Consider the following 22732-nt stretch of genomic DNA (forward strand, 5'->3'; position numbering starts at 1 on the left):
TGATGTATTTTACGATGTTTACATAATATACATGTGATGTTCATATAATATACATGTGATGTTCACGTAATATACTTGTGATGTTCTGTGATATATTTTTATGATATTCTATGATTTATATGGTGATGTTCGCATAATACACATGTAATATTTGTGTTATATTCTGTATCTTCACATAGTATATATGTGATGTTCTATGATATCTTTTTATGTTCACTTAGTATACATATGATGTTCTATGTTGCATTTAGTGATGTTCATATAATATATACGCGATGTTCTCTAATGAATTTAGTGATATTCTAAGGTGTATTTTGATGTTCACTCAGTATACATGTGATGTTCTATAGTATATATTTTAGAATGTTTAAAAGTAATCCAAGTGACGTTCTTTAATTTTTTCTCTATTCCGTGTTTTCATTTTTTTTCCTTGTGATTTGCTCTAGCTTTTATTATTTTTTATTTATGTTATGTATTTATTATTTATTTATATTTATATTATAATATCAATTTCATGAATCTAAAACTAGAATATTGTTCTTTGAAATCAAAAATATTTTTTATGAAGATGGAACATTGTTTTCTAAACCTAGAACATCGTCTCTCCTCAATAAAAAAAATATTCTGTCTTCATAAGATAAATATTCGTTAATAAAATTTTATCTAAATATATCAACGTGGGATCTTGTTTTGAAGGATTTATTGCAAGAAATCGGATGGTGTAATCGAAATTTAATTTAAATTTTTGATTCAGGAGTTATGACTTTTTAAATTCGTAAAAAGTCATTTGCATGCGTGTCAGAGTTGGGCGTGTGCGGTTGTGCAGCATCCGTCCCGCGCACGCTACAACATCACCAGTCACACACGCACACTGACGCGCACTACAGCGGTCTCTGCAAAATTTTGGCGCGCGTTGTCGGCCAGCGCAGGCTACCATCCGATTATTCGGACCCTAGCAGCTCCCAACTATGCCCCTCCCTAACCCCACGCCCCTCCCAACCACCCCCTCCATTAGCTATTTAATAGTTTAATTAACTGGTTAATGTTATTATTTTTGTTTTAAGAATTAGGTATTTCTATTATTCTTTCCATCTCTTTTGTTCTTTTTATTATTGCCTAACAAATATCTTGTTCGTCCTACAATACACCCTCTAATTATTAGCTAGTTTGTAGTTATTGTTTTGTTTGTTTGCTCCCTCTGAATTGATCTCTTTTTCTCAAATACGCAAAAGATTTGCGTATCATTGTATTAAGAAGAAGAGTTTGAACATACAGACAACGCGTTTCTACCGAGCGCCGAAGGAGGTTGACCTAAAACAGTCGTAGCTGGACCATCTCTGAATTGATCTCCAATGACATCTATATTGTTTACGATTAGTCTTTTATGTTATGTTATTGTTGTGATTCGTTTTTTGTCCAGGAATTAGAATGATTGAATAAAGGTTAGAGACCAATAGCTAATTAATTTTGTTATTTTTTCTCTATAATATTTAGTGTTCTTTTTATGATATTCAGCTTTCTTTTGTATAATCTTTGCTCGGGCCCTGTTCATATGGATGAAACCTCTTTCTATTTCTATCTGTTCTTCATAACTCTAATGCATGTCTTCAGTTATGATTCCATCTATATGGCATCTACTTTATTATTAAGAATGAAATTAGCACTAGGATTTGACCTTAAAGTAAAGATGAAGTGTCGACATTGGCCAAGAAAAGTATTACTTTCTGGAAATTTAGTAGAAAATTTTCCAGGTGCATCATAGCAGAAACCTGATCACGGAGCGTTGGGTTACTTTAGTCGATAAAGATACGATAAGTGAGATGACAAAGCAGGGACAGCATCGCGCACACTTTCCCAAAACGGTCTCCAGGTGCTGGCCGACGTGGAGATCACTTCACTGAGATGTGAGATGGATCTTCTTTCTAGCTGCCTCTTTTGTCTGCCCTCAAACGTGTGTGGTTGGTGGAGAATTTACGTACCTCCGTAATTTTCTTTTCATCATAGTCATAGCACAGACACATATATTCACATATTTGTAAATGCATATTTATAAATGAACGAACAGACAGACCCTATTGGTATAAGAGCAATGAGCCGGCATATGTTAAGCTTAACAAAGTGGACATAAAAAAATAGAGCCGTTAAACCCAAGAAATATGAGCATTGAATTAGAGCTACCACAATATTATTCAAAAGCAGTCTATAGAAATTAAATTAATCCCCACCAGCTAGCTAAAATAATATGAGACCAGTCCATAGAGTGATCCATAATAAAAGATATCCATAAACTTTTGAACGGTGATATCCGGACAGGGCGGTGGAGTCCGGTCGAGGGCGAGGCGGCTTCCCTCCGAGTAGAGGCGGTGGCTTCTGGGCGGCTTTCCTCCGAGCGGCATCTAGGCAGCTTTCCTCCGAGTAGGGACAGCGTCCCTCGGGACAGGAACGACAGTGGTGCCCGAGCATCCTTGCGGAGACCGGGGCGGCATATCTCCGGACATGGGCAGTGGCATCGGCCATCCGAGGGTGGGGAAGATGAACAATGACGGTGAAAGGGAGAGACCGAGGCAAGGAATCGAGGGAGAGAGAAATAGAAGGCCAGGGAGATGGCCGAATGAATTTATTTTTAATTTCTAGGGACTTACCTTATAGACTACTCCTTGGTTGAACATTGTGGAGAAAATAATACTAACTATGGACTACTTGTGTGGTTCTACATGTATGGACTACTTATTTCATATATATTGTGGTTGCCCTTATATGCACCAGCCACTCCAGCGCAAAAACTTAAGTTAGATTGTTAGGTCGGTAATTCACTATACATCAATATTGCCCCTAACGTGGAGTCTCTCTCATCCTCCATTCTTTTGCTGTTGCCTTTGGGCATGCCTCATATTGCTTGCGTGTGTGAATAAGTTTTGCCTTGCCAGTCTAGGAAAGCTAACTTTGCTCGCTTGCACTTGTAAGGTCCAGTTTGGATCCCCTCAACTAACTATTAGTAGCGTTAGTTAGAGGAAATCAGCTAATAGCTAATTGTTAGCTAGGTGATAGGTAGGACATTAACTAGACAATTAGCTGGGGACCTAAATGATACCTTAGCTAAATTTTAGCCTGCTAGTTGTTACCTCTAGGGGATCTAAATAGGCCCTAAGTTCAAAGACGTCCAAATCTTATCTATTCTAAGAAAATCTTGCTTCGTCATTCAGGCAATGCTCCCTATCCTAGCTAGGCAAGGAAATCCAGTTTCTAGCAAAGAAATCAAGCATGTCACTTTATCTCTCTAGCTCTATATAGGCATAGGACAAGCGTAAAATATATCGACGGTCCCTAAACTTGGAGAGACGGTGTCATCAAGATCCCAAACATTTCATTTTTTTAATTTTTAGGTCCCTAAACTTGCCACGGGTCCGGTACTAGCTCAAATTGGTTGACCCGCTGCATACACTCACATGCCTTGCAAACTCCAGTGTTCACATGGATCTAACATGGTGGGTCTAGTATATATCTAACTTGCATGGTGGTGCTATCTAGATCTCAAACTTCCAAAACTACACATCTATAGGTCCCCGAAACTCGCTAAATGAACTGACAGTGCCATTGAGGTCTCTAACTTTTAAAAATATAGATCCAAGTCCTTAACTTACTGCTTGGGCCACATGATGTCTAAATTATGATTATTTCCGATAAACCACCTGTGTGGATGCTAACTAGTGCACCTAGCATGTGGGTCCACATGCCATTTATATCTCATCTACTTTCAATCCCTCCTGTGCAGGCCCACATGTCATCCCCCTCTCTCATCTCCTTCTCCACTTCCTCTTCCCAATCCCAACAACGCTCCCTACCCTTGGTCTAGTGGTATTTGGACAACACTATACATCAAGATCCTGTCGTAGCGTGGATCTAGCCATCGCTAGAGCTAGGGGCGAGAAGCCCAGCTCGCCCATGGATGGCCACCGGGGGCCTTGGTCATGGCCAAGCTCGACAGCGCGTGTGGAGGATAGGTGGGAGCATGTAGAGACCGTCCATCATCGCTTTTATCATAGCGGTGGTGCTGTTTCTACTGCTTAGAGGTGCTCCAGTTGTTGTTGGTGCTAGTGCTCGGGCTACGGTGGCACAAGAGAGAGAGAGAGAGAGAGAGAGAGAGAGAGAGAGAGAGAGAGAGAGAGAGAGAGAGAGAGAGAGAGTGATGGCGGCAACATGGAGGGAATGTGGAAGAAGATGAGAATGAGGGACGATATGTGGGACCTATATGTCCTGATTAGTAAGTTTGGAGGTCTGGATATACAATTTTTAAAGTTAGGAACTTAGATGTTACCGTCATGCATGTTTTATCTTGTGTTATCCAATTATTAAGTTTGGGGATCCGAATATGTAATTTTAGAAGTTTAGGATATAAATGGCATCGCTATGTAAGTTTAAATATTGAACTCAATATGTGTCAAATTCTGGTTAGTACTGAATCAACATGCCATATTGGCGTATGGAGCGGGTACGAGACACATTTGAACTAATACCACGTCCAGAATAAATTTAGGGACTAGAAATAATAAAAAAAGAATGTATTTTACTGCCTTGGACAGACACTGCAGCGTACATTCTTGAGTCCAGTGGACACCAAAATCGCACGCGCGCCGCGCATGACCGAGATCGACCGCGGCTCGCCGGCTGCCCGGCTCCCTCCCTTCCTTGCCACTCCCGCCCACCGACTAGTCTACCTCTGCTCCGATCTGCCGAGCTCACGCCGCACACACGAATAAAAAATTGACCTCTCCATCAAACTGCAGCTTAAACTAATCGCGCGGCGATCGCAGGATCCGACGAGCCACCCGGCATCTCGTGTTCCTCTGCTCGCTTCCCACCGAACCCCCGCTTGTCGAGATCCAAATCCAGGGCTGGAATGCCCGAGGCGGCGGCGCCCCCGCCGCTGCCGCTCCTGGCGGCGGCGAGCTCTCCGGCATCCGCCGCGCTGCCGCGGGCGAGGCGGCGGCGGCAGCAGCAGCGGAGGGGGTGGCGGCGCCCTCGCAGGTTGCTGGTCTGGGGCGCCCTCGTGGCCTTCTTCTTCATCATGAACTGGTGGATGTTCTCCCGACTTCAGGACCCCTCGGCGCGCCCGCACTTCCGGCTGAGGCGCCACCCGCCCCGCGCGCCCGCCACTACCAATTCGTCGCTCTTGACTCTGGTAATGCCATGGTTGGCCTCCTTTACTGACTAATGAGTGTCTAGTAGCTATCATCCGGTGAGGTTGATGTGATTAGTTTGCTGGGGCGAGTGATATTGATATAGGGTGATGACTCCGTAGCTACCAATTTCAAAAGGTTAGCTTAGCCAAGAGAGTGGTTGTGCCATTTCTTACTTCCACTTCTGAATCTCCCTTGGGTTTTAAGTTATTTTGCGCTGGGGGAGAGCAGGAGTGTTCTTAAGCTGTGCTAATTTGTAGTCAACAGCCATAAAAAATAGTACTGCTCTATTGTTCAGTTGCAATTTTGTAATTCTACATCTAGCTTTTAATAATTTAATTCAGGCTAAGTCTCCAGTAGCATTAACAAAGTCTTCAAGGCATGCTATTATGATGTTATCTTGCACCTAAAGGCTAAAGCCATACTCGCTCCATTTCAAAGTGTTGGGCATATTAGAATAAAACAAAGTTAAATATTATTTTGACCTTCCATTTTCCAGAACATTTGCATGTTTAGGGCAGATGCATCAATAGATTCATACTTCACTTGTCTTTTAGTATGGTCTGGGTTTTATAGTAACTGATAATATATTGTACGGTAAATTAATGGTCAAAGTGAAGGGCGGGCCTGTTGCAAGCGGTAGAGTCTTACCGCCTATGACCGGAAGGTCCCGGGTTCGAGTCGCGGTCTCCTCGCATTGCACAGGCGAGGGTAAGGCTTGCCTCTAACACCCTTCCCCAAACCCCGCACACAGCGGGAGCTCTCTGCACTGGGTACGCCCCTTTAAATTAATGGTCAAAGTATACTTTGAAAGACTTCCTCATATCCTAATTTGCCTTATTAAAAGAAATGGATAGAGTACTGTATTATGATAATGTAATTCTTGGTTGCCATGGCAACCGTTGCTTGCTTTTGGTGTTTATGTACATTATTTCTAATGCATGGTTTTTATTACTGAAATGTTTTAAGGAAGAGGTGGCTGGTGCTGCTAAGGGGAAGAGGGCACATAGGGTTATGCTCACCCAGGTTGCTTGCTTTGGCAGGCCATGCTTTGGCAGAGGTAACATTAATAAAGGCAGCTACATGCTCTTTACATATTCTAAACTGGCCATACATTGCACATACATGCACGTTGAGATATGTGTTTGGTAATGACATAATGTGTAATGCTAATTACCTAGGCAGAGACCAGGCCTGAACCTAAGGATTTGTGGGAAGAGCCGATAAATGCTACTATGTGGAGACCGTGTTCTGACCAAAGGGATTGGAAAGCCTCAGGTAGTTGCTGATTTATGTTTCTTGATGTTATCGGTGTGCATTTATCTTGATAGTGGCATTGGTTTATTTTTCATATTTCCAGCATATGTTTGATCCAGTGCCTTGTTTCTTTGACATCTATTCTTTGTAATTGAAGAGGGAACCAAAGGCTACATCATGATCAGTGCGAATGGTGGCATAAACCAGCAAAGGGTTGCGGTGAGTAGTTCAGTAATCTACTAACATCCTTAACATTTCTGGCAATCTTAGCAAATCTGCTTGGAGAAGTAATTCTTTTTTTGGTGTGTGAATTGGTTTCGCAGTTATGCCATTGATTTCAATCTTCTTTTTCCTTCTTCTGTTTAACAGATTTGTAATGCAGTTACAATCTCGCGGTTGCTCAATGCAACTCTTGTCCTCCCAAAATTCTTGTACAGTAATGTGTGGCTAGACAAAAGGTACACATTTTTTTAAATACAACTTACGTTTAATGTTTCAGATAGCTTATTTCAATAACTGATTATTATATTCTCCATAAATGACAAATTGAGTTCAATATCTTAGTCAGTTTGGCGATATATATCAGGAGGATTATTTTATCAAATATCTGAAATCTGATATTCAGATTGTAAAGGATCTTCCAGTAGAGCTGCAGTCATTAGACTTGGAGGCGATCGGTAGCCTTGTAAGTAACTAACCTCAGTTTTGTCATTTATAGAAAGTACATTGTTAGAAAGATAAATTTGTAATTCATTATTGTTTAACTTTTCCTCTGCAGGTTAATGATACAGATGTCATGAAAGAGGCAAAGCCCAGTTTATACGTGAAAAAAATACTGCCAATTTTACTGAGAAACAGAGTTGTTCACTTTATAGGATTTGGCAATCGCTTATCTTTTGACCCAATACCTTCTGACCTTCAGGTATTACTCCAACTAGTCATGGGACAGTAAGTTCATTTTGGACACTGAAATGTTCTCTTTAACATCATTTGGGTTGCCAATTTATTGTGATATATCTGTAGAATCTAATAAAATTGTGACAGTAGGAAAGTATTTTCTGAGACAAATCTACTATGCAGTACCATTATTGACCTATTTATGTATTCATAAAGATATTGTTTGTCATAAGAAAATATTCAGCTGCACCTGTTCTAGACTTCTAGTACACTCATACTCACTCTGTCCCAAAATAAGTCTCCAACTCGCATTTTGAATAGGCAACCAATCTCAACTTTTACGAAGTCTATAGAAAATAGTATCAAAATTTGTATCTCCAAAATCCAAATAGGTTTACTATGAAAATATATGATGTAATTAACCTAATGATGTTTATCCGGTATCACAAATATTAGTACTTTTTTTTTGTATATATCGGTCAAAATTGAGATCGTTTGACACATTGAAATGCGAGATGGGGACTTATTTTGGGACGGAGGGAGTACTTTTTACTGGAGTTGCCATATTGTGCTGATTGCTACCAATACCATTTATCCGCATATCAGAGTTTGTTAATTTTCTTGAACTGTTTCCCACTATGATGTGTTTACACTCCTACTGAGATAGGAAATTGTTATTTTGGTATCATTGTTTAGAATGGTGTAGTACTCTAGTGTAACTTACTTGCTGATCTGTCAAGATATGATTATTTGACACTAAACTCTATGATGCATTTACACTTTTACTGGGACGGGAAATGGTTATTTTGGCATCAGTGTTATAGAATCCTTTAGTACACTAGTCTAACTTATATGATGAACTGTCAAGATATGAATGACTCAGCTGATAGTACTACAGATGAATATTGGTTACTGTGCTGCTGTTTTCTTCTCTTTGTTCTGTTCCTCCCATAAGGAAAAAAAACAAGTGCATGCTCTGACTGTATGGTTACTGTTCCACAGACATTGCGATGCAGATGTAATTTTCATGCTCTTCGCTTTGTACACAAAATTCAAGAAACTGGTGCAGTTCTTGTAGAGAGGCTGCATGGCCATAGGGTCTCTTCGTCGCCTTTGAAGGATAATCTTTTAGGTCAGTTTGCCATCAAGTTTGACCCCAGTGTGAACAAGAGTGATGCATCCAAATATCTGGCTGTTCATCTCCGGTTTGAGATTGATATGGTTGCATACTCATTGTGTTACTTTGGTGGTGGCAAAGATGAGGAAGACGAACTTGAAGCTTATCGCCAAATTCACTTTCCTGTTCTGTCAGAACTCAAGAAGACGAAAAAGTATGTTTGCAGTTCTGCATTACATGACAATACACCACATTAAACAAAAATGGCATCCTAATATTGATCTGTTGCTGGTTATTTTTAATCAACGAGCATTTCTGACAGAATGGTATCTTGTTAGGTTGCCCTCTGCTGCTTTCTTACGGTCTGAAGGCAAATGTCCCCTTGCACCTGAAGAGGCTGTGCTTATGCTTGCTGCTATTGGTTTCAAGCGCAGCACAAATATATACATTGCAGGCGCTGAAATTTATGGAGGGAAGGATAGGATGGCTGCCATAAGTCGTCTTTATCCTGCTTTAGTAACTAAAGAAACCCTTCTGTCTCCATCAGAGCTTGAACCATTTAGGAACTTCTCATCTCAGGTAAATTTCCGTGAGATATGTCATATTGTCATGTGATCTCTTCTTGCATGATTTAGGTAGAAAAGATATATAGACAGTGTTAGCATGTAAAACATAGAAAATAAGCACCCAAATAGAAAATTCAGGTAGTATCTACCTGATTATTTGTTTGTAGATTGACTGATAGATTATGTCCTCGAACTGCTGTCACATACATAGAGGCTAAAAGGTGAAATGTCAGGAAGTGCTAATTTTATTTTCTGCTCTCTTTAGAGGTAATTCATGTGGGCAGCAAACCAGTAACAGAAGTGCTAATTTTATTTTCTGCTCTCAATTTAGATTTAATTCATATGAGTAGTAAACCAGTAACCGCAAGAGTGACATGAAGGATAAGAAAATGGTTGTGACATTTGCTAATTTACATTAGTATCTTGTGAATTATGCCTACGCTTAATTGAATAATTTCTTTGTGCTCCTCTGGTTTGCAGTTGGCGGCCCTGGACTTCATTGCATGTGCAGCTGCCGATGCATTTGCTATGACTGACCCAGGAAGTCAATTCTCTTCTCTTGTTCAAGGTTACCGCATGTACTTTGGTGGTGGGGACCTTCCCACAATAAGGCCAAACAAGCGCCGGCTAGCCAGCATACTTGTGAAGAATGCCACGATTGAGTGGAATGAATTTGAAAGTAGAGTAAGAAAACTCATACAGCAAACTAAGCAAGTTCATGAGAGGCCTGTTGCAAGAAGCATATTTAGACATCCACGATGTCCAGAATGCATGTGCAGAACAGAGCACTAAGATTTTTTATAGTTTCTTGTGTCTATACCAATACTTCTTTTTCAGAAGAAAGACTACCAATGAGATAAGACTATACCAATGAGATCACCAAAGGTAGTTCTTTTGTGCTTCGGCTGAAATCTGGATATATCTCTTGCCCTTGAACTACTTTGGAATGAAACTGTAAAGAGGAAAATACAGTGATTGAGCTCTTGTTTGTATCAGAGAAGCAATATAGCCGACTAGCTCATCCATTCTCTTACTGCCATGATCTACTGCTAGGCATCATGTTGGATTCGGAGTATTTGGCAGAATTTTGTCTCATGTTTGATGGAATGTAGAGCAGGGACTAAATTATGCATCTGGACAACAATGCTGCCATATTTTTGATTGGGGTCAGCTAAATCATCCTGTGAATGAAGGTGCATCATCTGCAGCTGACTGTGGAAGTAATGTATTGACCAAACTGAGCAACAACATTCTTATTGTTGCTATTGCTATCGTGCCTCAATTCTACTCGGGTTACCATTCAACAAATCATGCTGACAGAGTTCTGCCAACCTTGTATTGCCATCTCCATTGTTGCTATCGCGCGATGGAGCCAGGTGGCATCTTGACTCCTTTTTTAACCATTCTTTTGCTCATTGTATCATAAGAGACGCATATAGTTAGGATGTAAGTTTATGTCAACTGAAAGCTTTCATTATCAGCGAGAGAAATGTTCCTTTTTGTGCATGCTTTATATGTGCTCATCCAAGGGCACTCTTGTATATTAATGTTTTGACTATTTTCTTTGGTTTCCAAATTTTCTTTGGCAATGGCCTGAAACTGCGAATGAACTCAGTCAGATTCGTGATTCGCAGTGTGATATTAGAACCACCTGATGTCTGGTGTTGTGATGAATGTTATTGGAAGGCATTTTGTATGGAGACCTTTGGATTCGACAGTTACAGTTCTGATCTGAAATAGAGCCCTGGCCAGGGAGTCACATTTGACGTGTTTCGTACTTCATGCCTACTGCTAAAGATCAGCCTTGCATAACTAATGATGCTTAGATAGTTGAAGAAGCTATTGCTCGTTAATCTATATATAGGCCCTGTTTGGTTGGGCTTTTGGCTTTGGCTTTTGGCCCAAAAAACCAAAAGCCCAACCAAAGGGGCTGCTTTTGGAGGGTGCTTTTTCAGAAGCAGCTGCTTTTCTGTAGTTCATTTTTGAAAGCTGGGTTGACCCTGCTTTTGGCTTTTGGCTTTTGGCTTTCTGCTTTTCGAAATTGGTGGAATAAAAAGCTCTTCCATAGTTGTTTCAAGAGAGATAAAGATAAAAGGTATATTTTATACTTGTTTAACCAAACAGCTTTTCTACAGCTCACAGCCCACAGCAGCTTTTCCACAGCTCACAGCCCACAGTAGCTTTTTTCCACAGCCACAGCTCAACCAAACAGGGTCTATATATAGTATCATGAGCAATAGTTGACTGTTGTGGCAAATGGACTTGTTAACCAAGGCAAAGAAACTGGTAATGCAGTCTTGCAGAAAGGGAAGGGGTCTTCAGCCGGAACGACTTGCTTCCCAAGACATGGTTAGACACACTTCTCTTTATTTTGTTCCTTTCCTTATTTCTGAATTTCTTTTCATGAGTTGCAGTTTTGTTTTCGCGAATACGTTTCCGATGTACACAACACTCGTATCACGCACTACACAACACTCGTATCACGCACCGAACTTAACTAGAGGCATTCAAGGCTTTATGTAAGGCCCTCTTTGGATCCATTAGCACTAGAAGTTAGCTTATTACTAGCTAGTGGGCTGCTAACTATTAGTTCTATTAGTTAGTTTAGAGTTGCTCATAGTTTATATGCACTTTAAATTTACTTCCAATCACTTATTAAAAGGTGGATCCAAACGATCTCTTGTATATAGAAAAATGACAAGAACTTAGTTTGGTCAAAGAAAAACACAATATCTCTATTTCCATGCTCGAATCTCTTTTTTCCTCTTGGATTTTTTTAGATAAAATTCTTATCGTGTCTATAAACAAATGGTCCAATGTGTTTCCTTTTGAGCTTTCAATCAGCTAAATATTTTTTAGAGGAAATCTAATTTTTTTTTTTTGTCAAAGTTCGAGCAGTTTTCTGCAAACCTGTTTTAATGTGAAACCTTGTGGGTACGAAGGGAGTCCTTTATTATTGGCAATTACATTGTCACGAGATAATCCTAGAAATTATTATTACATCACAAAAAGCCCTAAATGGGACACTTATATTGTTAATAGACCTTTACGCCGTTGAATTTAGAGAGAAGTGGAGGATGACATAAAAGAAAACAAAATGAAAATAAGCAGTTGCAATGCAAGCCTGCAGCGGCACAGCTACAGTCATGCAAACACTCTGCCCTCCACGTCAGTGACGTCACTCCTTATGTTCGCTGCCGCCGTGTGCCTCGAGCGATCACACCAGCTACAAAAGCACCCACACGCCACCCCCAACCTTCTCAATCGGGGAAGAGTCAAAAACCCAAATCCAAACCTCGCCGCAGACCACGCCTGAAGAACCCCCGGCCCAACGCGCCGCCGTCCATGAGCTTCCTCGCCGGCCGCCTCGCGGCCAAGGAGGGCGCGTACTTCCTCCAGGAGTCAAAGACCGCCGTCGGCCGCCTCGCGGAGAAGCTCCCGCCCTCCGCTTCGGCGCCCGGGGGCGCGTCGGCGCAGCCCTCCCCCGACGTGCTGCCGGAGATCCTTCGCCACTCCGTGCCCATCAAGGGGACGCCCCCCCCGGCCGAAGCCTCCCTCTCCGCGTCCTCCCGCTGGGCCCTCCCGCCAGGCGGCGCCGAGGCTGCGGGCTTGCACCCCGACGCGCTCAACCCGCTCCGCTCTTACGTCTCGCTGCCGCAGGCCACCTTCGGCCCCAAAAGGTAGTAAGGCCCTTCCCACTCGTGCCTTTTTCCGGAATTTGAAATTCGTCGTTCGGAGTAGTTTTCTGAGTTCTGGCATTCCGGGTGCGCGCGTGCACGCGAATGTACTGAACTGGTTAATTTTGTACTCGATTGTCCATGCTTCATGCTTGGAACTTGGATACACGCACAAGCAGTTCTTCAACTGACGAGTTGTGAATGCTAGATACGGGTGCAACTGTGCAAGTAATAACTATCTGAAAAAATATTGACATCTGGAGCAACATTATGCACAATGTAGTGTAAACAGGCTTTTGCTTTCGTATGGAAATGATTTTCAAATAGTTATATACCATCCGATGCACTGATCTATATGCTATCTTGTATGGGCCAGTTCAGAATATATAATTCGATATATTGGTTACATGTCCAACATGTGTGATAACAGCAGAAAAAATACACTGCACGAATTTGCTATATTCAAAGAAAGTCAGTTAGTTCGTTTAAAAAAAAAGAAAGTTAGTATTAACATTGATTAAAGCAGCTATTCATCACGAGCACAGGTCTCAGTTAGAAAAGGCGTTTTCATTTGTTAGTCTGATACAGCTATAGGGATTTAAAATACTCTCTTCATTTCAAATTATAAGACGTTTTGGCTTTTCTAGATACATTGTTTTTACTATGCATCTGGACATAGTGTATATCTAAGTGCATAGCAAAAGCTATGAATCTAGAAAAGTCAAAACATCTTATAATTTGGAACATAGTACTTCAGATTATATCTGAATTTAACATATTTTTTAATAAAAAAACTTGACCATGGAGAGAAGACATCCTGGTTGGCTGTGTCTTGAATCTTGAGTGAGGGAATACTGAACCCTGGCTAGCTGGAAAACTTGCTCAGGGACAGGGAGGTAACCATGCAACCTCTGAGCACTGGGATTCGAGGTTGGGTGGGCAGCCTCTCTGCTGGAGGCTGTTCTAACTGAGCTATCACTTGTTTCTCAACCTGATTATAACTTCAAAGGGTACCACACTTCTGAATTATCTGGTGTATCAATTGAGTTGTTATCTTTCAAGCAAGAAACCAGACACACTGTTACACTCCTATATCTGTCTTTAAAATCATGAATATGAGGGGTAATGCTCTTCTATAAGTTGTGTTCTCCCACACCTGTCGGCTTATAAATTCATAAGTGAGGAGATGCAAAATATTTATAACTTAGATGTAATGCTGATTAATATTTCAGGGGATGTTACACAGATGCATATTAATAGAAATATGTGAATGAACCATATAACAGCTGAAGCTTGGATGCTAACTCGTGGATGACTCTTATTTTTTACCATGTGTTGCTACAGGATCTGTAAAGAAACATTTTCTAATGTATAGCATTGAAGTATTTGTTGTAGTTCCAAATGGATAGTGTGTATTTCTTATGCTCATGCATCCTGTGACCTACTTGTGGTTTCAACTTACTAATGTGTTTTCACTTGCTTTTGTATGTTCTTTTTTCCAGATGGCAGCTTCCGAATGAACAACCTAGCTACTTGGCGTCAACAGCCAATGAAAGGCGGCGAGATAGGGCCCCAGCTCCCATGGACCCTGAGAAGTTGAAAGCCTGTAATTGCTGGATACTCGCAGAGTATATTTTCTTGCCTAAAAAATTTGAGTTCAAGTGTTCTTGAAGATCTTCTGTTCTCATTTTGGATTGTTACAGTTGGGAAGGCATTCATTGCTGCAACCTTTTTGGTGTTTGGTGGAGCAACAGCTGTGATGTTGTACACGGCAGATAAGCTACAGTTGCATTCAGTAAGTCATGTAATCTGAACAACATATCTGAGGGAATGTAGGACCTTTTAATGAAAAGAAAAGTACAATGTGCCAGAATTTAAATAATAATGCTAAGCTTGTGCCTAGAGGGTAGAGCATGCTCTTCATTTGCTTTGTGTAAACCCAATGAGTTGTGTTAGGGTTTTGTCGTTATTTATTCATTGTTATCTCTTGATTCCTAGTTACTTCTTTTGTCTTTCTATCTTGTTCTCGAATGCTGCTCTCTTCATTTTGAAATTGCTGATTTGTATGGTTCTCACTATGCTACAAACTCTCGTTGCACAGGGATGAGAAAAATGGGTCCTAGCATTCTTTAGTGATCCATAATCATGCAGAGTCAATGTGGAACTTTTTTACTATTTAATCCTTTAAGTAACATCCTCCTTGCCACTCTGAATGGCAATAGGGCATAGGAGCCCTTGCTAAACTATGTTCTGTTTGCCACTCAACCATGGAAAGTGAGATTCAGTTTTAAAAATAAGGTCTGAGCTATCTGCGGAACAGCAAAATTCTGTGCCACCAATGGGGCCCTAGCTAACAAATTCATGTTGGAAATAGTTTGCCTAGGAATTATTGTTGAAATAAGCTGTGGATATATTTATGTGATGAAACTTTGGATGTTAGCCTTGAGGATTTCAAGGGGTTCTTAAGTTCAATGGTAGTGATATTAGTCTCAAAAATTGGAAATTTGAAATAATATGGTTTCACATGGATAATGCAATGATAAATCAAGTTTCTCCTTTGCCATTATACTTGTATGAACTAGCCAAATTGAATTTCTTTCGTCTCGTGGGCAAAACATATTATTTAACAAACTCTTGAACATTTGATATTAACTCAATCCTTAATAGGAGGAGCAATGAAGAAGATGAAACCTCCTGCATTCAGGATAAAAAATCCAAGTGTCAAGTAGCCCCTCTGAAACAACTCTTGTTTCTCCTTTCAGGTAGATGACGTGAAAACTAAAGGAAAAAATGCACTGCAGCCACGAGCTGATATGATTAAAGAGCAAATAGCTCCATTGAGAAGCTGGGTAAGTGAACTTCTGCTATTCTTGTTCTGGCTAAACAATTGCTTATTGTATTTTCCCTTCAGCACATTGTACTTCAGTTTTGTTCAAGTTTGCTTTGGGGCTGTCAGCTGTGGACTATTGTGGGTCTGTGACAATATTGACTTACCATTCCATGTATTGTAACTGCAGGCTGAAGAAATGTCCCGAAAATGGCATTTCGAAGGCGATAAAGAAGCAAAGGAGAAGTCTGTCATCATTAGAGAGCTTTCAAGAGCTCTGGGCTCCAGGACTACCCCTAGTTGATCAACAATGACAGACGGCTACTGTAAATCCACCATTATCAAGTCATCCACTTTGTTGTATGCGTCGTTATCGTTTTCCATATGTTTGTGTATAGGAAACAGTACATCCTGAGATATATTGACCAAAATGAATCGATATGTACAATATTGATAGTTTGGGCTTTTTGATAGAGGAGATTGGGATCCAAGTTTACATAATACCCGGGGTAGCACCCTTACCCGAACAGACTCTGAAATGATAAGAAATGAGGTGTTTGGCTTTCGATGGAATTTATGAAACTATTGTTTCGTAAGCTCATTACAGGGTGTGGGAACACAAAAATGGTCATGGCGGTCCCTTATGTAGGGTACAAGCTTTCAAGTTTGAATCAGCATCTGACCGCATGGACGTGTCTGAACTGCCTGTTTTGTGGCATGAGATTTTAAAGTTCGGTGGCATAATTGGAATCCTGTAGGACCGAAGATATGGTTTCATTCTGTAAGGCAAAGCTCGCTGCATCGTATTTTATAACTGTGATAATATTATAAACTCAAAATCAAAGTTTACAAGCAGTGTTGTACCGTCAAAGGCGTATATAGCGGTGTCGTCAATTGCCAAAGCTTTCATTATCAGTTTGCGCAAGGGGGAACTTGTATATTCATGTTTTGTTACAGTGCTTATGTTTTCTTTATTTTTCTTTGGCAATGCCCGCGAAAATGTGAATTGAAGTCAGTCTGTCCTGCAGGTGCAGCGCGATGTTCAGAAAACAGAACCACCTTACTATCTGGTGTTAATTTATAGCACGAATAATGGTTAAACGGTATGTTTACCATTATATTTGTTTTGTTAGGAAAACACTGGCTAGGACTGAAAGCCTATGGCAGTAACAGCCGGCGTTGCTGCTGGCCTTAGTAAGGGCCTGTTTGATTGAGCTATAACTTCTAGAAAAGCTGTTGACAGGGTCTGTTTGGTTTCAGACTGGCCAGACTTGCCTGGAGCGTGCGTCAGTCCCCTGCGTCCGATTTCCCACGCCTGGGGACAGGATGAGCTGACTAGCAGGCATCTGCCTATGAGGGCTCGATCCAAACACGCCCTAAATTAATCTCTAGATGTAATACTGCCGGCAAGCAAAAATGCACGGTAATTTCAGACTATGGGGAAAACCGGGTATACCACGTGATGTATCATAAACACGCTCTTTAACAAAGACAATTGCACAACTACATCAGATATAAATTAAAATGTGCCTTCAACCAACCACAAAATTGCATCACGTGTGCCATGCAAATGCATGTAGCCCTGCAGAACACAGCCACCGCAGATTTTGTTCAGAAAAAAAGCCATATGTGACTGGCCAAAGATTACACTGGTCCTGTTCGCTTCTCTTATAATCCGTACTTTTTAGCTTGTTTTTTCAGCCGGAACAGTATTTTCCTCACAACAAATCAGCTGGAACAGTGTTTTTGCTTGTTTTTTCAGCGAAGCAAACAGGGCCACTGATGGGCACAGAAATTTCTGCAGAATGATTTTCTCAAAACATGGCATCATAATCATCCAATGCATCATTGTACTCCATGACCTTCCTCTTGATCTTTGAGGAATCCACCCAAGTGATGAAGTCCTCCATGTTTCTGGTCACAAGAAAGGCTGGATCTGTGACTGTCTCTGGACCAACCCGCACATGCCCCTGTTCGATGTATGTGACAGCCTCCTTAAGGTGCTCTGCAAACTTGAGCTTCACCATAACTGACGCAAGTCTCCGCCTGCAATTATTGAGTAATAAACAAGGTAAACAGAACTGCATATGTCATATTGTTTCCTACTTTGTTCTACTATTACCATACAAGCGGTTAGCAAAATGAATAGTAGGATATATACTCTACCACAGAGTCACAGACCTCTTAGTCAAGAAAAAACACTTGAACTGAAGTAACATGACCAATAGAATGTAACATCCTACAAAGGAAAACAAACACTCTAGGGAGGAGAGACAGAGAGGGAGGGGGAGACCTGCAGAAGGCGCTCACTGAAAGTTTCTCACACTTTATCAAGCTCTCTTTTGTTGAAATTACACCCATATTATACCTGAAATTTAAGTAGCTCCATCAGACCAAAAAATAAGCATGGCAAAAAAACACCAGAATACTGGAGATCCCATGAGTATGACATTATATGATTATGATTTAGTCAAAATGAAATAGGTTTAGATCTCAACGACTAAGTCAAGAAAACAACATCATAGTATGTTTCGTGACCCATGCTAGAGAGTCTGGAAATGAGAATAATGGTTTCTGAAAAAAATCAATCAATTGCCATGTTCAGAGAACAAGCACTAGTACAGATGATGGCCAATGGCAATCAAGCCCAATGCAGATGTAAAAAATGTTGATAGTACTACCACAAGTGAAGCTCAATATTGGATTGTATGACCAGACATAGGGAGAATAAAAGATAATTAGAATCTCTTGATTTCAGATATCCAAGCAATCTTTACACATTTACACTGCAGTAAGTTCTGAGCAACTAGTCAATCAATTCAATTTCACATGAAATACGCAGGACTCAAGAATGCAATTCATAAAATTATCCCATATATGAGAAGTAGTAAAGGAGACAGTAGTCTAGTTGGACTATATCTGCCCTTCCTTGACACACTACATACAGGTACAGGTGAAGTTCATACGTGTTAACTCTACAAGCAGTCAACTATACAACCAATAGCTACACAGGAGGTGAAATTGCAAGGTTTTGGTCCATGAGGATGTAACCTTGACAGTCCAGCTCAAAATTTACATAATCAATTGTATATACAATCTCAGCGATCAAGTGGACCAGCAGTCTTACAGCTTATCGAGCAGCATGTCTGTCATCTCGATTCTGAAAGGGTCTCTTAGGTCCATCTGCTTTATGATGTTAACGAGCTTCTGCACCATTAAGCATATCCCGTTGTACCTGCCACCCGACAGTCAGAAATTTTCAGTGTATCCTTGATCAAAGCTTCGTTTAGAGATCAACATAAAGCAATCCTACTACTGATTCAATACAAACTACAGAGCTGATTAAACAGGCAAGCAGGAGACAGTGGGGATAGGCGAAAAAAACCCACTTCTTGTAGTCGTCCCTCTCGACGAGGCCGTAGCGCTGTGTGATGAGCGCCTCGCGGTGGCCGCCCTCCCTCTTGTACTCCAAGAAATTGGTCCTCTTCAGAAGCTTCTGCTCATGGAACTTGAGCTTCCTCATCACTCAACTTCACGCAGGGGCGGATCCAGTAAAGGGACATGGGTGTACACATATACACCCAATAATTTTTGCAAAAACTTCGAAGTTAGGAGGCTTGTCAAATAGCTAAATAGCTTTAGGTTAGGGTTTCGGAGCTCAGCTTCGCACAGCATAAGGGAAGGGAGTACCTGGTGGGTGCTCGTCGCCGGCGAAGAGACCAACGAAAGCCTCAGCACCTGGCCTAGGGCGGCGGCGGCGGCGGCCCAACAATCGTCTGAGAGCGAGAGCGAGCGAGCGAGAGAGAGAGAGACAGAACGAGGAGGGAAGAGGGAATGCAGCGGACGGAAGGCGAATGCAGGTTATGCATCGACGGCTGGAAACCAAAAAAAGCACGGGCTTCTTGTGGGCCGTTTTTTTCAGTTTCTTTGAAATTTCTGTTTTTTTTTATTTTTCTTTCTCTCCCTTTTAAGTTTTTTATTCTTGTTGATTTCATATCTATTCTCTTTATTGGACACTGTCAATGGCTAGTACAACATTTTCTTTAAATAACATAACAGAAATTTCATATCTACTCTCTTCATTGGACACTACCATGTGGCTAGTAAATATATAGTACATTGTAAATAAGTAAATGGAACTTTTTATATTTTATTAAGGTGAAATATTTTTCTATTGAAGCTAGAAGCCATTTTCACAAGAACATATACCAATTTCACAAACAAGAAGCAATAACAACATTTTTCTAAAATAAAATAATTTTCTCTTTATGACAATTTCTCAAGTGAATATTAAATATTTTTTTGCTAAACATGAAACAATAGTTTCCATAAACTAGGAACATTGCTATCTATAAAGATCTCTAATCTTGGTGATTATTATTATTATTATTATTATTATTATTATTATTATTATTATTATTATTATTATTATTATTATTGTTATTGTTGTTGTTGTTGTTGTTGTTGTTGTTGTTGTTGTTGTTGTTGTTGTTGTTGTTGTTGTTGTTGTTGTTGTTGTTGTTGTTGTTGTTGTTGTTGTTGTTGTTGTTGTTGTTATTATTGTTGTTATTATTATTGTTGTTGTTATTATTGTTATTGTTGTTGTTGTTGTTGTTATTATTATTATTATTATTATTATTATTATTATTGTTGTTGTTGTTGTTGTTGTTGTTGTTGTTATTATTATTATTGTTATTATTATTGTTGTTGTTGTTGTTGTTATTGTTGTTGTTGTTGTTGTTATTATTATTATTGTTGTTGTTGTTGTTGTTGTTGTTGTTGTTGTTGTTGTTGTTGTTGTTGTTGTTGTTGTTGTTGTTGTTGTTGTTGTTGTTGTTGTTGTTGTTGTTGTTATTATTATTGTTGTTGTTATTGTTATTATTATTATTGTTATTATAGTAGGATATATACTCTACCACAGAGTCACAGACCTCTTAGTCAAGAAAAAACACTTGAACTGAAGTAAGATGACCAATAGAATGTAACATCCTACAAAGGAAAACAAACACTCTAGGGAGGAGAGACAGAGAGGGAGGGGGAGACCTGCAGAAGGCGCTCACTGAAAGTTTCTCACACTTTATCAAGCTCTCTTTTGTTGAAATTACACCCATATTATACCTGAAATTTAAGTAGCTCCATCAGACCAAAAAATAAGCATGGCAAAAAACACCAGAATACTGGAGATCCCATGAGTATGACATTATATGATTATGATTTAGTCAAAATGAAATAGGTTTAGATCTCAACGACTAAGTCAAGAAAACAACATCATAGTATGTTTCGTGACCCATGCTAGAGAGTCTGGAAATGAGAATAATGGTTTCTGAAAAAAAATCAATCAATTGCCATGTTCAGAGAACAAGCACTAGTACAGATGATGGCCAATGGCAATCAAGCCCAATGCAGATGTAAAAAATGTTGATAGTACTACCACAAGTGAAGCTCAATATTGGATTGTATGACCAGACACAGGGAGAATAAAAGATAATTAGAATCTCTTGATTTCAGATATCCAAGCAATCTTTACACATTTACACTGCAGTAAGTTCTGAGCAACTAGTCAATCAATTCAATTTCACATGAAATACGCAGGACTCAAGAATGCAATTCATAAAATTATCCCATATATGAGTAGTAAAGGAGACAGTAGTCTAGTTGGACTATATCTGCCCTTCCTTGACACACTACATACAGGTACAGGTGAAGTTCATAGTGTTAACTCTACAAGCAGTCAACTATACAACCAATAGCTACACAGGAGGTGAAATTGCAAGGTTTTGGTCCATGAGGATGTAACCTTGACAGTCCAGCTCAAAATTTACATAATCAATTGTATATACAATCTCGCGATCAAGTGGACCAGCAGTCTTACAGCTTATCGAGCAGCATGTCTGTCATCTCGATTCTGAAAGGGTCTCTTAGGTCCATCTGCTTTATGATGTTAACGAGCTTCTGCACCATTAAGCATATCCCGTTGTACCTGCCACCCGACAGTCAGAAATTTTCAGTGTATCCTTGATCAAAGCTTCGTTTAGAGATCAACATAAAGCAATCCTACTACTGATTCAATACAAACTACAGAGCTGATTAAACAGGCAAGCAGGAGACAGTGGGGATAGGGGAAAAAACCCACTTCTTGTAGTCGTCCCTCTCGACGAGGCCGTAGCGCTGTGTGATGAGCGCCTCGCGGTGGCCGCCCTCCCTCTTGTACTCCAAGAAATTGGTCCTCTTCAGAAGCTTCTGCTCATGGAACTTGAGCTTCCTCATCACTCAACTTCACGCAGGGGCGGATCCAGTAAAGGGACATGGGTGTACACATATACACCCAATAATTTTTGCAAAAACTTCGAAGTTAGGAGGCTTGTCAAATAGCTAAATAGCTTTAGGTTAGGGTTTCGGAGCTCAGCTTCGCACAGCATAAGGGAAGGGAGTACCTGGTGGGTGCTCGTCGCCGGCGAAGAGACCAACGAAAGCCTCAGCACCTGGCCTAGGGCGGCGGCGGCGGCGGCGGCGGCCCAACAATCGTCTGAGAGCGAGAGCGAGCGAGCGAGAGAGAGAGAGACAGAACGAGGGAAGAGGAATGCAGCGGACGGAAGGCGAATGCAGGTTATGCATCGACGGTGGAAACCAAAAAAAGCACGGGCTTCTTGTGGGCCGTTTTTTTTCAGTTTCTTTGAATTTTTTTTTTATTTTTCTTTCTCTCCCTTTTAATTTTTTATTCTTGTTGATTTCATATCTATTCTCTTTATTGGACACTGTCAATGGCTAGTACAACATTTTCTTTAAATAACATAACAGAAATTTCATATCTACTCTCTTCATTGGACACTACCAGTGGCTAGTAAATATATAGTACATTGTAAATAAGTAAATGGAACTTTTTATATTTTATTAAGGTGGAATATTTTTCTATTGAAGCTAGAAGCCATTTTCACAAGAACATATACCAATTTCACAAACAAGAAGCAATAACAACATTTTTCTAAAATAAAATAATTTTCTCTTTATGACAATTTCTCAAGTGAATATTAAATATTTTTTTTTGCTAAACATGAAACAATAGTTCCCATAAACTAGGAACATTGCTATCTATAAAGATCTCTAATCTTGGTGATTATTATTATTATTATTATTATTATTATTATTATTATTATTATTATTATTATTATTATTATTATTGTTGTTGTTGTTGTTGTTGTTGTTGTTGTTGTTGT

At 40.1% G+C, this 22732-nt stretch overlaps 2 protein-coding genes and 2 pseudogenes across 2 annotated transcripts; 2 read left to right on the plus strand and 2 right to left on the minus strand.

Annotated features, from left to right (window-relative positions):
* Positions 1–4621: 4621 nt before the first annotated feature.
* Positions 4622–10714, plus strand: LOC136527214 (O-fucosyltransferase 15-like; annotated as a pseudogene).
* Positions 10715–12222: 1508 nt separating this feature from the next.
* Positions 12223–16119, plus strand: LOC136528435 (uncharacterized; annotated as a pseudogene).
* An 894-nt stretch (positions 16120–17013) lies between these two features.
* Positions 17014–19369, minus strand: LOC136528522 (uncharacterized). The gene is made up of 5 exons (XM_066521499.1): positions 19209–19369; positions 18908–19048; positions 18646–18753; positions 17812–17886; positions 17014–17564 (listed from the first exon to the last, which is right to left on the minus strand). Exons 2-5 carry the CDS (start codon positions 19039–19041, stop codon positions 17333–17335), a joined length of 549 nt encoding a protein of 182 aa, XP_066377596.1. The 5' UTR covers positions 19042–19048; positions 19209–19369; the 3' UTR covers positions 17014–17332.
* A 1083-nt stretch (positions 19370–20452) lies between these two features.
* Positions 20453–22119, minus strand: LOC136525907 (U3 small nucleolar ribonucleoprotein protein IMP3-like). The gene is made up of 4 exons (XM_066518742.1): positions 21953–22119; positions 21652–21792; positions 21391–21498; positions 20453–20636 (listed from the first exon to the last, which is right to left on the minus strand). The coding sequence occupies exons 2-4, from the start codon at positions 21783–21785 to the stop codon at positions 20453–20455; spliced, it is 426 nt and encodes a 141-aa protein (XP_066374839.1). The 5' UTR covers positions 21786–21792; positions 21953–22119.
* Positions 22120–22732: the final 613 nt, after the last annotated feature.

This window comes from Miscanthus floridulus, chromosome 19 (genome assembly GCF_019320115.1).
Source record: "Miscanthus floridulus cultivar M001 chromosome 19, ASM1932011v1, whole genome shotgun sequence".
Classification (NCBI taxonomy): domain Eukaryota; kingdom Viridiplantae; phylum Streptophyta; class Magnoliopsida; order Poales; family Poaceae; genus Miscanthus; species Miscanthus floridulus.

Coding starts and splice junctions, on each gene's coding strand:
- LOC136528522 (XM_066521499.1), bottom strand. CDS start 19,041: ATGAGGAAGCTCAAGTTCCATGAGCAGAAGCTTCTGAAGAGGACCAAT. Junction 17,887..18,645: donor GACATGCTGCTCGATAAGCT/GTAAGACTGCTG, acceptor CTTAAATTTCAG/GTATAATATGGGTGTAATTT. Junction 17,565..17,811: donor TCAGTGAGCGCCTTCTGCAG/GTCTCCCCCTCC, acceptor CAATAATTGCAG/GCGGAGACTTGCGTCAGTTA.
- LOC136525907 (XM_066518742.1), bottom strand. CDS start 21,785: ATGAGGAAGCTCAAGTTCCATGAGCAGAAGCTTCTGAAGAGGACCAAT. Junction 21,499..21,651: donor GAGAGGGACGACTACAAGAA/GTGGGTTTTTTC, acceptor GTCGGGTGGCAG/GTACAACGGGATATGCTTAA. Junction 20,637..21,390: donor GACATGCTGCTCGATAAGCT/GTAAGACTGCTG, acceptor CTTAAATTTCAG/GTATAATATGGGTGTAATTT.